The following is a 16,392-nucleotide window of genomic DNA, read 5'->3' as shown; positions in this document are numbered from 1 at the left end:
GGGCCCTGCCCTCCCCGCGCATCCCGCACCCAGCCCCTCTCCTCAGCTCAGGGAGCACAGTGGCCACAGGCTCACTCCCCGGCCAGAGCCTGGCCCATCAGCGGGTGGAGCCCTGGCCAGTGGGCTCAGCTGTGGGAGCATCGTCCAGGGCACCGGAGTGTCACGGGTTTCTTTGGTTTTGTTTTTTGTAATGTTAATTTTTAATCAACTTTTTCTCTTTTTTATATTTTTATTGATTTAAGAGAAGAAGGGAGAGGGAGAGAGGGAATTATTGATCTGCTGCCTCCTGCACCCACCCCCCCCACCCCCCGGGGAACGAGCCCACAACCCGGGCATGTGCCCTGACCGCAATCGAACCCGGGCCCCCACAGTCCGCAGGCCGATGCTCTACCCACTGGTGCGTTCAAAATACATGTGGGAGGGCCCAGCCGGTGTGGCTCAGCAGGTAGAGCCCTGGCCTTCGGACCAGTGGGGCCTGGGTTCGATTCTGGTCAAGGGCACGTACCTCGGTGGCAGGCTCCTCCCCGGCCTGGGCCCTGGTCGGGGCTCGTGCAGGAGGCAGCCCATCGATGTGTCTCTCACATTGGCATTTCTCTCCGTCTCTCCCTCTCTCTAAAAACCAATGAAAAGCATCCTCAGGTGAAGATTAACAAAAATAAGAAGAAATAATAGAACAAATGTGGGGTGAGTTGGTTAGACAGCTCAGCTCCCCGAGGCCCTGGGGGACCGAGAGGCTCCCTGAACAAGGCCTCAGGCGGCGAGTTCCTGCGTGGGGAGCGGCTCTGGGGAGCCTGCGTTTGCGGGCCGGCACCGCACCTGAGCGGCTCCAGCTGCAGGTTAGCCTCACAGTCCCGCTGGACGTTGGAAGCCCAGGTGTCTGCAGCCACGCCCTTGCCCTCTGGAGGCGACAGGGAGCTTGGACTGAGGGCCCACCCGCCCCGGTAGGACCTACTCCACCTGAGGACCCAGGTGCTGGGGTGCAGTCTTCAGTGGGTGAACGTGGTGGTTGGGGGACACAGTTCAAGCCCCGGCACACGCCATAGTCACTGTAGTCACTGTTTTCCGTGGGACAGGGCTTCTGACTGGAGACATTCTAGTTGAAATGGCTTCTGATTTCTTCTTTAATATATTTTTATTGACTTCAGAGAGAGGGAGGGAGGGAGAGATAGAAACATCAATGATGAGAGAGAATCATTGATCGGCTGACTCCTGCACGCCCCTCACTGGGGATCGAGCCCACAACCTGGGCCTGTGCCCTTGACCGGAATCAAACCTGGGACCTTTTAGTCCACAGGCCGATGCTCTATCCACTGAGCAAACTGGCCAGGGCAGAAATGGTTCCTGATTTCAGTGCAGAGACCAGGGCCTGGGTGGCAGGGCCAGGAGCAGTGCTGAGCTGCCTGAGGAGACGCGTGGAGAGACGCAGGGGGACCCCCCGGGGTGTAGAACAAGGTACCCAGAGGGCTGCCCACGGAGACCTGGCTGCAGGAGAGGATGCCCCCACCCACCCCCGCCCCCCAGACATCGGGTCAGCAGCCCAGGCCCTGCGGGGAGCGGGGTGGCATCCTCGCAGGGGGCCCAGTGGCAATAGCACAGGTTCACACTGCCCCCACCCCCAGGCCTGCGGCCACTCACGGGTGTGGCAGACGCCGGCCTGGGCCTGCCACCCGGAAGCTTCCCCGTGAGGAAACGGGGCCGGCACGCCTGGGCGCGGCCTGGGCGCTGGCGGCTCCCTCGCAGCCGACAGCTCACTTTGCTCAGTAACATGACGTGATTGCTGTAATGCAACTCACATGTTGCCGAGACCAATCTCCGCGCATTTCATCACTCAGCTCCTCTGATTCTGCCTAATGCCATGGGTTCCCGGCAGCACAGAATGCTCAGACCCTCCCCCATGACAACACACACACACTCTTTTTAAAATTATTTATTACTTTAGAAAATGGAAGGGGAGAGGGAGAGAAACATCGATCGGTTGCCACTTAAGCGTGCCCTGACCTGGACTTGAACCCTCCACCTTTCCGTGCAGCGGACGACGCTCCAACCAGCAAGGCTAATGGCTCCTTTTCTTTCTTCTTTTTTAAAAACATGTATTTTTATTGATTTCAGAGAGGAAGGGAAAGGGAGAACCATCAATGAGGAGAGAGAATCGTGGACTGGCTGCCTCCCGCACGCCCCCCACTGGGATTCAAGCCCACAACCCGGGCCTGTGCCCTGACTGGGAATGGAACCGTGACCTCCTGGTTCCTAGGTTGAAGCTCAACCCCTGAGCCCCGCGGGCCGGGCCGTCCTGACACAAAGCCTGGCTCCCCTCCCTAAGGAGGCCAGCATTTGGGACCCACTTTCCAGGGACCCTGCGCTTAATGTCCCACCCCAGGCCCGCCCCTCCCGCACATCCGCCTCTGGCTCAGGGGTGAGGGCCGGGCTCACTGGGGACCGCAGTTTTCCTTCCCGAGAGCAGGCTGGGGTGGGCGGGACTGGGACCTCACTACAGACTGTGAGACCGCGGCACGGGTCCGCAGAGCTGCCACACAAGGCAGCCTCGCCTGAGGATCCTTGTGGTTTTAGGAACTATTTATTGCAAAGAGCCCTGGACACAGAGTGCTGTGCGGCCGAGACCCCATCCCACCCGTTCCGGGGCGAGAGGAAAACACCTGCGACCCACACGACTGCGCTGGCCACGCCGAGCAGCCAGGCGGCGGCCGTGTGGAGACCGGTCCCGGGCAGAGGCGGGAGGGGCTGGGAAAGGCGGGGTGTCCTGCAGGGACACCCCAGGAAAGGCTGCAGGTGCAAAGCGGGCTTGGGGCCCTGGCCTGGCACCAGCGAGGTGCACCGTGGGCGGCAGGCGCGCAGCACAGATCCAGACCCTCGTGGCCATCCACCCGGTGCGGGCCACCCCCCGAGTCCGGGGCAGCCCCCCGAGTCCGGGGCAGGCGCGCCGGGCGGGGTGACGCAGGAGAGAAGCCGCCGTAGGGGTGGTCTTGGCCAGCAGCTCCTCGGGGCTCCTCCTCGGGGATCCGTGTGTGCGCCCGGGCGGGGCGGAAGCCGGCTCCCTGCGCGTGGCCGGGCTGACACGAGCCCCCACTCTCCCCAGCGGCTCAGACACGGCCTGGCCAGCTGTCCATGGTGGGAGCCCTCCGTCCCTGGCAGGGCGGTGGGCAGGGCTCTCCTCGCACCCGGGCCAGCGGGGCGCCTGCAGGGCCTCCGGGCCCAGGCCAGCAGCTGGGCCACACGGGGCTGCCCGCTTCAGGAGGCCGACGGGCCGCAGCAGGCCCAGTGCCGGCAAATTCCGCCCGCAGAGCCGGCCGCGTGGCTGGAGGGTCTCCAGCTGCAGGTCAGGCAGCAGAGCAGGTGCGATAGCCCCACGGCCGTCAGCAGGAAGCGGGTGGCGTGGACGGGGCCCCTGCCTGGTGCCTGCGGGCGGCCCAGGGCCTGGAACGACCTTGTCTGCAGAGATGGCCGCCGGGGAGGAGCAGGGTCACTGGTGAGCGGGGACCGTGACCAGGGCCTCCTCTGGGGGCCTCGCGATGTCTACGTTCTGCACGGAAACAAACAGACCTTCACCCGCTGTCGTCCGCAGTGCGTGGGCGCTGGGCTCCCTCTCCCTCCCGGAGCCCGGCTGCCGACGCAGCCCCCGCCCCCCTACCCGAGCCAGGGCTCTGCGCCCCTGGGTGCGTGGCTGCTGGACACACAGGAACGGGCGGGGGGGGGAGGGCGCCCCAGGGGGAGCGGTCAGGCCTCCGCACACAGGCCCCTGTTAGACTCCCTGTGGCCTGCGGGGCCCACGGGCTGGGCCGGACCCTCAGGGCGGACGGGGCAGAGGCCGGGCAGGCCTGCACACATCTCGGCCTGAGGGGCTCGGGGCCAAGGGGTTGCCCAGGCCCGGCCCCTCGCTGTGCAGCCCCAGCCGCCTGGCTGCAGGGACTGGGGAACAGGTGTGGGGGGGGTGCCGGGCTCGGTGGGGGAGGTACCCCGGGACAGAAAGCGGTTCTGGGACATTCGCGGAGCTCCTGCCTTAAACCGACGTGGGGAGCACAGCTGGCGACTGCTCTCCTGCAGGAACCCGCCCAGGCCCTCCCCCCACAGACACAGGCCATGTCTGAAGGCGCCCCTTCCCCGCGGGGACCCCTCCCTGGCTCAGCGTCTACTGTGGGGCTCCAGGACCCCCCCCCCCCCCGCCCCAGGCAGCGCACACGGACCACGGCCTCCCCTGCGGCAGGAGAGCAGCTGGGCCTGGCCCCGGGACGGCTGCCCCCCCCCTCCCCCAGCGGCCCTGTGGCACCTGCGGCCTCTCCCCCCCCGCGGCCCCCCCCCGCCCCCCCCCGCGGCCCCCCCCTGCCCCCCCCACCCGCGGCCCTGTGGTACCTGCGGCCTCTCCCGGTGCGTGTTCACGGCCCCCACGTTCAGGAAGATGGACTCCACTCTACAACCTGCCAGAGGGAGAGCACGTGCGTCCTGATGGGCCCTCGCCCGCCCTCGCCCTGCCAGGCCCCTGCTCATCGAAGCCACGCCCAGCGCAGCCTCGGGGCCCGAGGGGTGCGGGGAGCACAGGCCTAGCCCCGCAGGGCGTCCCGGCTCAGTCCTCAGGCCCAAACCACCCCCAGTCTCCCACACGGAGCGGTGCCCCCGCCGTCCTCACCCTCGGGCGCCGCTGAGGCGGGCTGCCCGGGGACGCGCCCACACCCAGGGCTCCAGGAGCTGCCAGGTCCCAGCCCCGGGCAGAGGTGGTCGAACCCGCGCCCAGGACATGTAAGAGGCTGGTCCTGGGCGCGGGCTTTGTGGGGCTTTGCGCCCTTCATGTGGGAGGCGATGGGGACGGAGGCCCCGGAGGCTTCCTGCGGCCACGGAAATGGGACAGAACCATCTGAAAGCCGCTCGGGAAGGGGGGCGCAGTCCCGGGCGGCACACAGCCAGGCCCGGGCGCGGGGAGCGCCTTACCGTAGGCCACGGGCGTCAGCTTCAGCACCGTGTGCAGTGGGCACTTGAGGTAGGGCAGCTGCTCTGTGGGCACAGACGGGGTCGCAGCCCGCTCTCTCTCACCCCGCCCCCCCCCCCCCCCGGGGCAGCCCGCACCTGCCGCCTTGTCCAGGAAGTAGGCCAGCAGGCAGCGCATCACCGCCTGGTGGCCGATGACCAGCACGTTCTCCTGCCGCTCCAGCTCCATGATGACCGGCTCCAGGCGCTGCACCAGGTCCTCGTAGGACTGCGGGGCGGGAGGCCTCGGTGGGAGGAGCCACGGGGAGTGGGCCCCCCTCCCCCGGCCCCGGCGGCCCCTCGGTGCTGGGCCTGCCCACCCCAGGCTGACAGGGACATGTCACCGTGAGGGACGCTGGGGGCCGGTGAGGATGGGCCGTCTGGGACCTCCCCCAGCCCAGGGGGACAGGCCCGGAGTCCCACCTACCTCCCCCTTGGGGTAGCGGTACCGGTACTTGTCCTGGTCCCGCAGGGCGAACTCCAGAGGGTAGTGATCCTGGATTTCCTCGTAGGTCATTTCCTCACAGACGCCCTGGGGAGACACCGCGGTGGTCACACCTCCGTGCCAGGCCCGGGGTCAGCTCTGTGGGGGGTCAGGGGGGGACAGTGGCAGGCAGAGGGCCGGCTCCGGGGCCACAGAGGCCCGCCCCGTCCGAAGCCGGACCCGCCTGGGGAGAGCAGGCCCTGTGCACAGATCCCAGCACAGCCCGTGCATCGGGGAGGACGGGGCTGTGCACCTCCTGAGCCGGGACTCCCCGCTCCGTGCGGGCGGCTGTGCCAACCCCCGGCGTCACTCAGGTCACACTCCCTCGCACACCACACAGGCTTTCTATGAGCAAATCCATTTAAATGACAGAACAGCAGAGGAGCACCAGCGAGAACACTTAGGCGTCTATACGCCCGGAGAGGCCCGAGGGCACTGTCCAGCCTTCCCCAGCGCCCAGCCCACTCCGGGCTGGAGCCAGGAGGACGTGCAGAGAAGCCAGCCCTCACCCAGCGTGAAAGGGTGCGGCCCCTCAGGACACGCCTCACGGTTAGTGTCTGCGTGACCCCGCAATTCCACGCCTCCGTGTACCCCAAGGGAAGTGAGGACCTCCAGGCAAACAGGGCACAGGAACGCGGGGCAGCTCTGAACACGCAGCCCAATGTGGGAGCCACCCAGCGCGGCGGCTGAGGGACGGGCGAATCGTAGCAGATCCGTGAGCTGTTACCCGGCAGCAGGAAGTGCTAGTACACGCGACCACACGTGTGCGCCTTGAAACATGCTAAGTGAAAGAAGCCAGTCGCAAAAGACCACGCACGGCATGACTCCATTTCTACGGAGTTTCCAGAAGAGGCCAAGCTAGAGACACAAAACAGACGGCTGGCTGCCCTGGCGGAGGGGGGGTGCGGGGGGGGGGGCACGGGCTGCTTGTGGAGAAGTGAAACGCCCTACAGCTGCCTGTGCTGACGGCTGCGCAACCTGCGGAAAGACTAAACCACGACAGGTGGGAGGTGCACGTCTCGGCAGAGCTGTTACTGAGAGGAGAGGCGAGCAGGCCGTCGGCTGGGGACGGGCCAAGGAAGAGCCGCCGGGGCTGCTCCCGGAACACGGCCGAGAACAAACCCCAAACGGGAAGAGGACGAAGGGGTGGCAGGTTCCAGGATCGGTTCCAGACGCGGGAGACAAGAAGGGGACCCACCGCATCTAGGACACCATCAGCCACTTCACAGGGAAAACACGGAGCCGCCGCCGCCAGGGCCGGTCCGTCCCGGAGGACACGCAGCCCCCGGCTGCCTCTGGGGCGGAGAGGACTCCCCCCCCCTCCCCCCAGCCACGGCCGGGAGCCTACACAACGAACTGCCTCCTCTGGCCCCGCGCGGAGCGGATAATCACAGAGAAACCGAGGGAGAGCCCCTCGGGAAGGAGCCTGCACGGGGTCCTGAGAAAACACCGGACTCAGCACCGGGTGGCCGCTGGCCCCGCCCGCCCGGCCCCGGCCTCTGCCTCTCCGCTGGCCCCTGGCTCACGCTCGCCCTCCCGCCTGCCGGCCTCCAGCTCACGCAGCCGCCTCTCCCGGGACTCGCCTCCGCCCACCTCCCACCCACTCCCGCGGCACCAGGCTCCTGCCCACCCCCAGGGATTGGTTATTCCGTCCGACGGTCAGTCTGGAGCCTGGCCCCCCGGAGTCTCACCCACGACCACCGCCCCCTCCCTGCCTCCCTTTCATGACCCCATCTGCCTGCTCCCGGCCCCTCACTGGCTGCCCACCCAGAACCTCCCTGTGCCCAGTCAGTCATCACCAGGTCTGCCCTTCACCAGAGCGACACCTGGTGGCCAGACGGCAGGTGAGCCTGGCAGAGCACGCCGTTCCCCGTGCGGCTGTGCTGATGCGAAAGCAGGCCCTGAAAAGGATGAGCCACGGCCCTGGCCGGTTTGGCTCAGTGGGTGGAGCATCAGCCCATGGACAGAAGGGTCCCGGGTTCGATTCCGGTCAACCAGGTGGCAGGGGCAACCAGTCGCCGTGTCTCTCTCACATCGACGTCTCTCTCTGGCTCTCCCCTTCCCTTCCACTCTCTCCTAAAAATAAAAAAATCAATGGAAAAACGTTCTTGGATGAGGATCAACAAAAATAAATAATCATAAGAGGATGAGCCCACGGACACAGACAGTAGACAGGTGAAGGCCGGGGTCGGGGGGAGACGGGTGGGGCGGGCCACGGGGTAAAACGGGGGCGTCTGTAAGATTCTCAACAGTAAAAGAAATCTAAAAAGAAAAAGGATGCGAAGCCAGGGCGGGGTCAGAAGGCACACACTTCGAGGAACGCGGGGCTCAGGGCAGTGGCTACAGCCACCACTGTGGCCTGAGAGTTGCGGAGAGGAGACCGCACAAGGGCTCATGACCCGGGAACGGTCCCCACGTGAGGCGGTGGACGTGCACTTTGTGGCGGCCGCTGGGCATGTACACGTGTGTCAGAGCGTCAGGGCGGACACTTAAGCTGATACAATGCTGCACGTCAGTCACAGTTCAAGGCCTCGGGGAGAAGGAGGATGAGAAGCGGGAGGAGCTGGGATGCCGGAGGAGCGGCTCCGGGGACAAAAACAGAAGTTGGGGCCAAACGCTGTCCCAACAGGAAGCTCGAGGAGGACCTGGAGACCCTCCACAACGATCCAAATGCAGCTTTAAAACGACTGTATCCCCCCAGCTAGTGCGGCTCAGTGGATAGAGCGTCGGCCGGGGACTGCAGGGTCCCAGGTTCGACTCCGGTCAAGGGCACGTGCCCGTCTACAGACTCGATCCTCAGAGGGGGGCGTGCAGGAGGCACCTGATCCATGATTCTCTCTCATCAGTGATGTTTCGCTCTCTCCTTCCCTCTCCCTTCCTCTCTGAAATCAATAAAAATACATTTTCACCAAACAAACCCAAAACCCTCACCGACCAAGGAGAGCGGGGCCAGGGGCGCCTACCGCGTCGATCTCGTTGAGGACCTTCCACTGCTCGTAGGGCACGCCCAGCGCCTCGGCCGTCTGGATGGTCCGCTTCATCTGGCTGGTCCACACCTTCAGGTCCTTGATGTTCTGGTCGCTGATGAACTGGGCCAGACGCCTGGCAAACTGCAACGGCACCGGCGGACTCAGGCCCCACAGCCCCAAGTCCCCGGCCACGCGCCTGGAGGACACGCGAAGAGCCGGGCGGCAGCACCCACACCCTCAGGGCTTCCTGTGCGTCCTTCCCAGATCCTGCTGTCGGTCAGAAGGTCCCCGCCCGCCGCTGCCCCAGCCCGACCAGCCGAGGCCGCAGGACGCCCGCTAAGGCCTCAGTCTCTCCCCTAGACCACGGCCGGCACAGCTGACTGGGGGCTCAGGCCACTCCCCGAACGCCACGCCTCCCCCAGGTGACAGCTCGGTGGAAGCCAGATTCCCAGGCATCTGCTCGGTGCTTGGTGACCTTCCCTACACGGTGGGAACCTTCTAGACTGACTGGAGGTCATGCATCTCGATGATTACATGTTGGCTATGAGAGCTGCAGCCCAGCACACACACACGCGCGCATGCACACACGCGCGCACACACACTGACCTCCCTGCCCCGCGGGGACAGTCCGGGGTCCCCGCCGATGCGGCCCTTGAGGTTGAACTCGCTCTCGCCGTGCCGGCAGAGGTAGATGGAGCGCGGGGCCACGTGGATGTTCATGAGGTAATACACGATGCGGCTCTGGATGTGGTCGGCCACGCGGTTCACCACGTAGCTCTGCCCCACGTCCATGATCTTGATGTAGGACAGGTCCCTGTGCAGAGCGGAGGCAGAGGGCTGGGGTGCGGCCGGGCCCCGAGGGCACATCCTGCCGCGGTCGCAGCCGGGCCCCTCGCATCTCTGACCGCCAGGCCCGACATCACCACCAGTGTCAGCGGTGAGAGGGTGGGGCTGAGGGGGCCACAAGACATGTGTGACCTGCCCGGCCGGCGTGGCTCAGTGGCTGAGCGTTGACCTATGAACCGGGAAGTCACAGTTCAATTCCAATCAGAGGGCACAGGCCAGGTTGCAGGCTGATCCCAGTGGGGGGCGTGCAGGAGGCAGCCGATCAGTGATTCTCTCATGGATGTCTCTCTCTCTCTGCCTCTCCCTTCCTCTCTGAAATCCATAATAACAATAAAAAAAAGACACGCATGACACACAGACAGACCCTGAGGGAGGTAAGCAAGGCTCATGCTCCCTAAAGGCGACGTCCAAAGCGAGGGGGTGAGGCCACCCCGTGACGGCCACCACGCTGTGCCCCTGCGCGCAACGCCCTGCCCGTAGGCGAACAGGACAGTCTTTTCTGGGACGGACCAGGGAGCCGCTGGCAAACGTTCCTCCCGCCATCTGCCTGCCCGGCCACCACGGACCTGGCCTCTCCTCCCCTGAACTCCCCGGGACCCCCAGGCAGCAGGCAGGCGAGGCGGCAGGAGGAGGCGGGTCTCGGGCGTCGCCAGGGTCCCAGGAGCCCTCGTGCTCGCTGTCGGCCGGGGCCCACCTGTCCAGGTCCTCGTCCAGGGACTCGTAGGAGCTCTCGTAGCACTCGATGCGCCTGAGGAAGTCCTCCGCCGCCTCCTCCCCGTCGCGGTTGACGTAGTCAGGGCTGCCCAGCTTCACTTGCTGCCGCCGGGCACAGAGCAAGGCCATCAGGCCGGGGCCACACAGGGCCTGAGGCCAAGGAGAGGGCTGGGGGGAGTGGGGGCTGGGGGCTGGGGGCCACCCCAGGGGGCTGGTCCCATCAGGAAGGCGCAGTGGCTCCTGGTCCGAGTTCCCACGCTAGTGCTGAGAAAGTGTGACTGGGCACCTGAGGTCGGAGCCCTCATCTCTGTGGGACAGGGGAGGGGGAGGGGAGGCCAGGGGGGGAAGGGGAGGGGGAGGGGAGGCCAAGGGGGGAGGGGGAGGGGAAGCGGGGGGAGGGGGAGAGGAGGCCAGGGGGGAAGGGGAGGGGGAGGGGAGGCCAAGGGGGGAGGGGGAGGGGAAGCCGGGGGGAGGGGAGGCCAATGGGGGAGGGGGAGGGGGAGGGGAAGCTGGGGGGGAGGGGGAGGGGAGGCCAGGGGGGAAGGGGAGGGAGAGGGGAAGCTGGGGGGAGGGGGAGGGGAGGCCAGAGGCCCCTCCCCACCTGAACCATCTCCTCACACCCAGGTGCTCCTTCCTTGTGGAGGGAGGGACAGGGAAGAGGAGCCAAGTCTCTTTCTTTCTCAAAATGTAAATATCGCCCCAGCCCGGCCAGTGTGGCTCAGTGGTTGAGCCTCGCCCTATGAACCATGAGGTTGTGGTTCCGGTCAGGGCACAGGCCCGGGGTGCGGGCTCCATCCCCAGTGGGGGGCGTGCAGGAGGCAGCAGGTCAACGGTTCTCTCCCCTCATGATGTCTCTCTCCCTCTCCCTCTCCCTTCCTCTCTGAAATCACTAAAAATATATATATTTTTAAATGTCACCCCCCCACCCAGGGGCTGATGCCTCCCTCCACGTCCGGGGACCATGAGGGGAAGGCAGAGGGGGGCAGAATGAACGCCCACGTGCCACAAAGCCCCCAACATGAGTGGCCCTGGGCGGGGGGGGGGGGGGCCCAGGCTCCCCTGACCAGCACCCTACTGTCCCCGCCCCGAGGTCGGGCAGAGCGGATGAGGCCCCGGCGCCAGCCCGCGCGGGGGGGGCGGGGGGGGGGGGGACTGCCCCGCGGAGGTCAGGCTCTCACCACGATGTTGGCCGCGATGACCTCGGGATCCACGCAGATGGACTCAACAAAGAAGGTCTGCAGGCGGGACCAGGGCGAGGGCAGGGGGGACCCGGGTCGTCAGGGCGGGCTGGCCCCACCGAGCGCCCGCCCGGCCCAGGGCCCCACAAGCAGCAGAGGCCCAGGCCCTCCTTCTGGGGCCGCCCTGTCCGGAGCCCCGCCCATCAGGAGGCCGGGAAAGGGGCCCGGAGGCCCCCAGGTCTCACCTTGTAGCCGTTCTGCTCCCCAAAATTAAAGATGGTCGCCCTCCGCTCGCGGGTGGTGTTTGTTGCATCGAAAACCTAGGACCAAACTGGGTTAACGCGCCTCTGGCCCCGGAGACGGAGACGGTGGAGGCTACTGGGCATCCCACCGGCCGCCGCCGCCCCGGCCAGTCTCCTCGCACCCGCGCCCGGGAGCTGGCAGGAGGGGGTGCTCTGCTCCCGCAGGGCAGGGCCGCCAACCCTCCCCGGGGGACGCTCTCAGCAGCTGCTCTGCTCACGCTGACCCACAGGATGTCCCGTGAAACTAGTTAAACCTGGAGAACTGAACCCATGAACCCATGTTGACCTCTAACCTACCCTGAGACCCCAGTAGAAAGGAGAGGGGAGGGCAGGGGAGGGGACCTGATCCCTCCGGCCCGTGTGTGTGTGTGGGGGGGGGGGGGGGGCTAGGGCCTTGGACAAGCACTCAGAGGCAAAGGCAGCCACAGCCCAGCCCCTCCCAGCCCCTGGCGCCCCCCCGCCCAGCGGCTGCACGTTCTCCGGGGGCTGCCCCTGGCCGTGGTCACACACCCGCCTTCCCTCTAGAGGCCCATGAGCAACAGGGACGGATGCGTGTGGGCTCCCACATGCCCCCCAGATGTCCCCGGGTGTCACACTCACCGCCACGTGGCCCCCCTCCTCACTAAGGAACCGCCGGACGTCACGGAGAGCGGCCAGGGCGCACTGCCTTCCGGGAGGAGACACGGGGTCAGCCAGCGCCCCCGTGGCCGCAGGAGGGTCAGGGACCGTCCCACGCAGTGGGGGGCGGGCTGGAGACCGACCTGAGCGCTAGGAAAGCCCCTGAAGCACAGAGCTGGGGAGCCTCCAGGTTGGTGAGGGCGTGGGGGTGCCGCCCCGAGGGCTGGGAGCTCCGCCCTGCCCTGCCCTGTCCTGCGGGGCACCTCTTCCCTTTGGCTGTTGTCTCCCTCCCTCCCTTTCTTTTTTAAAATATTTTTTATTGATTTCAGAGAGGAAGGAAGACGAAGAGAGAGAAACATCAAGGATGAGAGAGAATCATGGATCAGCTGCCTCCTGCACGCCCCCTGCTGGGGATTGATCGCACAACCCGGCCTGTGCCCTTGACTGGAATGGAACCCGGGGCCCTTCAGTCCACAGGCACCCAACCGGCCAGGGCTGGCTGCTGTACCCTTTACCGCGAACCCGTAAACGCAAGTGCGTGTGGTCCTGAGCGCGGGGGCGCGTCCAGCCAGTCCCTGGGCCTGGAGAGGCTGAGGAGCCCGGCACAGGGCCCGGAGGAGCAGGGGCGCCCGCGGCTCTGGCTGCTGGTTGCAGAGGGGGCTGGGGACTGAGCCCTCAGCCTTGGGAGCTGACCCGAGTGAACTGAACTGTGGGACATCATGGCGTCTGAGCAAACACCGTGTCCCCAAGCCCTCGTGTGTGGTGACTGGGTGCGCACACGTGTACACGGGGTACGTGTGCACGCACCCACACACGCAAGTGTAGGCTTCAGTATGTGTGTGTGATACAGGACATGGGTGTGCAAATGCCGTCTGCGTACACAGGCACCGGGTGACCAGCCCCCGGTAAACCCTGGCCCGCGTCCGTGACGAGCTCCTGCTGCAGGAGTCTGTGTCTCGGGCCGGAGCCGGGGGCAGAGGACGCCCGGAAGCCTGGTTTCCTCTGGACTTGAACCCTTAGCCGGGGCTGCTCTGCACCATTTGCTGTGAGAAACCTCAGCCAGGAGGGCCGCAGGCTGAGGTCCCAGCAAATCACTGACCCTGAACCTGGGGGGCCCTGGGGACCCCATACCGTCTGCCTGAGTGTGAGAACGTCTCCACGGTGACCCCGAACGCCTGTGTGTGTGGTGAGGTACGCAGGTATGTGCGTGCGTGTCCTGTGTGCTGTGGTTGGCAGCACACGTATGAGTGAGGTGTCCACATGTGTGCTTACTCACGTGGGCAGTGCGACTGTGCACACATGGACACGTGTGTGTGTGTGTGTGGACCCATGTGTGCCCATGGCGTGTGTCGATAACTCGGCATCTTGTGTGAGACGTCTGAGCCTGTTCCCCCTGTACAGGGGGGGGAGGGTGACACTGGGCCTCACGCCCAGCGCACAGTAGGAGCTCAAATCTCAGCCCCTCCCTTCTGTCTGGGTCGATAGCACCAGGGCCCAAACTGAGCGTCACCCACAATTCGGCCACAAAGGCCTGAATGTCGGCCCTTCCTGGTGCAGCAGCCTGGCCCCACCCACTTCCCCAAGAGCAGAGGCCACGGTGGGGCGCCCTGGCCGCCCAGTGTCCACACCCAGCTGGCGTCTGGCCCGGTGACCGGGCTGTGCTGGGCTTGGGGAGGTCAGTGGGGCTCGGCCACCCTCTGCTCAGCGCCCTGCTCCAATGCTGGGCCAGACCCAGGGCGAGGAAGCTGCTCGCAACTCAGCTGGCCCGGGAGCAGCAGCTCCTCACACCGCCAGCCCCAGCCGGTGTCGGTGCCCCGAGCGCGAGTCTCCGGAGGAAGGACTCAGGTCGGAGGGTGCGGGGGGGGGGGGGGGTGCAAATGCCCATCGCAAGAACAACAGCGGGAGGGTGAACGTCACCCAGCCCTTCACAGCTGAGCCAGGGTCTCGGGCACCCGCCAGGCACCAGCTGACCCCCTCCAGAGGTCCCGAGGGCTTATCCTGGGGCCAGCTCTGGGCCCGGTCCTGGTCCTTCCGGCTCTGTGAGCTGCCCCCCCCCCCCAGGCTGTACCTGCACCCACTCGGCTTCCTCCCTCCCAGAGGCTGTCCCCAAGGAGGGCGCCTTGACCTGCCCTGGCTAAGCCTCGGCCGCCTCCCTGAGGCCCCGTCCTCCCCCCCGCCCCCCCACCAGGATGTCCTCATCACCCCCAGGCCAGCACCAAGACACCACACCCTCCCCCTGCCCCCCTCACACCCAACCCCCAGCCCTGAGGCCGACGGACCAGCCCGGGCTCAGCCCATGGGCAGGCGAGGCCAGGGCTCAGGAGCAGCTCTGTCCTGACCAGCCACCGGGCTCCACAGGCTCCTGGCCCTTTGTACACGTGTGCACACGCGCACATGCATGTGTGTGCACAAACGCACATAAACACACAAACGCACACAACACACAAACACACACGCACACGCGCGCACACATGCACATGCGCACACACACGCACATGCACGCGCGCACACGCACATGCGCACGCTCACTCACTTTCGGATCCTCAGGCCCTCTTCGTTGTCTGGGAGGAAAAACTCAAAAGACCTGTACGTCTGGACCATGTCCCGGCGATACTGGCCCACGTTGAACTCTGGAGGAGAGAAGGCAGGCTCGGCTCTCCCACAAAGCAGCCCGCCCACTCCGACCTCGCCACCCCCCTCCCCCCCCCCCCCCCCCGGCCCGGCCCCACCCAGCCCAGTCCCCTCTCCTCCCTCCCCCCACTCGGCCCCCAGCCCCTGGAGAGCCGGCCGAGCCTCACCCCGCGTGGGCACGCCGATCCAGTTCAGGTAGCGCGTCAGCTTCTTGGAGATGTAGGTCTTGCCCCGGGCGGGCAGGCCCACCATGACGATGAGCGTGGGGCAGTTGGTCATGCACACTGGAAGGCGAGGGCGCAGGTCAGACGGGCCCTCGGCCTCGGGGCACGGGGTGGCATCACCCCCTACGGTCCCTGAGCAGCCCAGGCCGGTCTCACGCCTCCGCCAGCATGCCTGCCCCCCGGGGGTCCTGCACCATCACCCCACACGGGCCTCTGTGCCATGCGGGTTGTCTTGAGCAAAAGGCAACTTTGGCCACAGACTCAAGAACCTTCTGCCCAGCCCGGAGCTACGGAGAAGAAACTGACTTCCAGGCCATGCCCACGGCTGCTACCAGAGGGCACCTCTTTGACCTTCACGGGGTGGGCACACCCTGCTGACCAAGGGGGGCTCTTCTCCCGCACCCGCCTCTGAAGCTCCGAGGCGCCGGACCGAGCCCGGCTAGGGCGTCTCATTCCCTCAACCCCTCCCGGGCTCCCGTACGCGTGTGCCAAATTCTTCTCGGAAATCAATGAAAATCCATTTAATAAAAACACAAACGACAGGACCAGGCCTCCCTGCCCCTGCCCCCCAGCAGGGCTGGCCCTGGGCCACGGCTGCAGCCTGCGGGGCCCTGCAGGGTCAGGTGAAGGCAGCTGCAGCCACGCGGCTGAGAAGGGCCCGCAGGTCCCCGCACCGGGCCAGCTGTGGGGGCTCTTCTGCAAGCTTCCTCATCTTGCTCACTGTCCGGGATGCCCTCCTGCCCTCCCCTGGCGCTCCCTGTTGGTCATACTGGCCTGGAACTTGGGGCCCCTCTGGCCATCTGTTGTCCGCAGGGCCCGCCTGGGACAGAGGTGCCTCGGCACCCCGACTCCCAAGGGCCTCGGTGCTGAGGGACAGCTGTGTCCTCCGCCTGGCGCTGCCCGGGCCGTGCAGGGGCACCGGTTAATTTGGTTATTTTCTCATGCTGATCTGTTTCGTGTCTGTGATTATTACACCGGCCGATGGGCCTTAGGGCAGAGGAGTTGGCTCTGCCCCAGGCCTGCCTGGGCCCCAGCAGATGCGGGGGACCTCGCCAGCCCGACCTGCTGGGCATCACCAGATATGAAGCCAAACCTGCCACACCCCAGCTGCCACAGATGGGCGTTCCCATGGCCAGCAGGGCAGCCAGGACCCGCGGGAGGCAGCGAGCGCCCCGGTTGCCACCCGGGGGCCAGTGGCCGCTCCGCATTCCTCCCCGTTCAGACCCTGCTCCCCTTCCCAGGTTCATGTCTCTTCATCGCACAAAGCCCAGCTCCCAATGCTTCTTCCCCTCGACCCGTGGTCGCACACTCCTCAGTCCACAGAGCCACGTATCAACAGGACAACGACTGAAATTTCCTTTGAGAGCCACATTTTTTAAACTATATAGGCAGGTACATTGTTAATAACTTAGTTAGGGTCCTCCTAAGGCTTAGGCAGAGCCACACTCAGGG

General features: G+C 66.0%; 1 protein-coding gene across 4 annotated transcripts in view; it reads right to left on the bottom strand.

Moving 5' to 3' along the window:
* Nucleotides 1-1,912: 1,912 nt before the first annotated feature.
* PFKFB4 (6-phosphofructo-2-kinase/fructose-2,6-biphosphatase 4) overlaps nucleotides 1,913-16,392 on the bottom strand; it is a 25,647-nt gene continuing 11,167 nt past the window's right edge. The window contains exons 1-13 of one of the 4 annotated variants that reach the window (XM_059664829.1): nucleotides 14,884-15,033; nucleotides 14,619-14,715; nucleotides 12,068-12,134; nucleotides 11,411-11,485; nucleotides 11,166-11,222; nucleotides 9,968-10,089; nucleotides 9,034-9,241; nucleotides 8,422-8,568; nucleotides 5,402-5,506; nucleotides 5,074-5,203; nucleotides 4,939-5,001; nucleotides 4,366-4,430; nucleotides 1,913-3,558 (exon numbers count right to left, since the gene is read on the bottom strand). In XM_059664829.1, the coding sequence (XP_059520812.1) occupies nucleotides 3,532-3,558; nucleotides 4,366-4,430; nucleotides 4,939-5,001; nucleotides 5,074-5,203; nucleotides 5,402-5,506; nucleotides 8,422-8,568; nucleotides 9,034-9,241; nucleotides 9,968-10,089; nucleotides 11,166-11,222; nucleotides 11,411-11,485; nucleotides 12,068-12,134; nucleotides 14,619-14,715; nucleotides 14,884-14,995 (1,275 nt within the window). In that variant the 5' untranslated portion in view covers nucleotides 14,996-15,033 and the 3' untranslated portion in view covers nucleotides 1,913-3,531. Of the gene's footprint in view, nucleotides 3,559-4,365; nucleotides 4,431-4,938; nucleotides 5,002-5,073; nucleotides 5,204-5,401; nucleotides 5,507-8,421; nucleotides 8,569-9,033; nucleotides 9,242-9,967; nucleotides 10,090-11,165; nucleotides 11,223-11,410; nucleotides 11,486-12,067; nucleotides 12,135-14,618; nucleotides 14,716-14,883; nucleotides 15,034-16,392 lie in introns of those variants that run through there. The other 3 variants (XM_059664828.1, XM_059664830.1, XR_009448630.1) reach the window with 3 other exon arrangements.

Source organism: Myotis daubentonii, chromosome 14 (assembly GCF_963259705.1).
Source record: "Myotis daubentonii chromosome 14, mMyoDau2.1, whole genome shotgun sequence".
NCBI lineage: Eukaryota > Metazoa > Chordata > Mammalia > Chiroptera > Vespertilionidae > Myotis > Myotis daubentonii.
The sequence above is the reverse complement of the archived record's forward strand: the minus strand, read 5'-3'. Positions and strand labels throughout refer to the sequence as shown.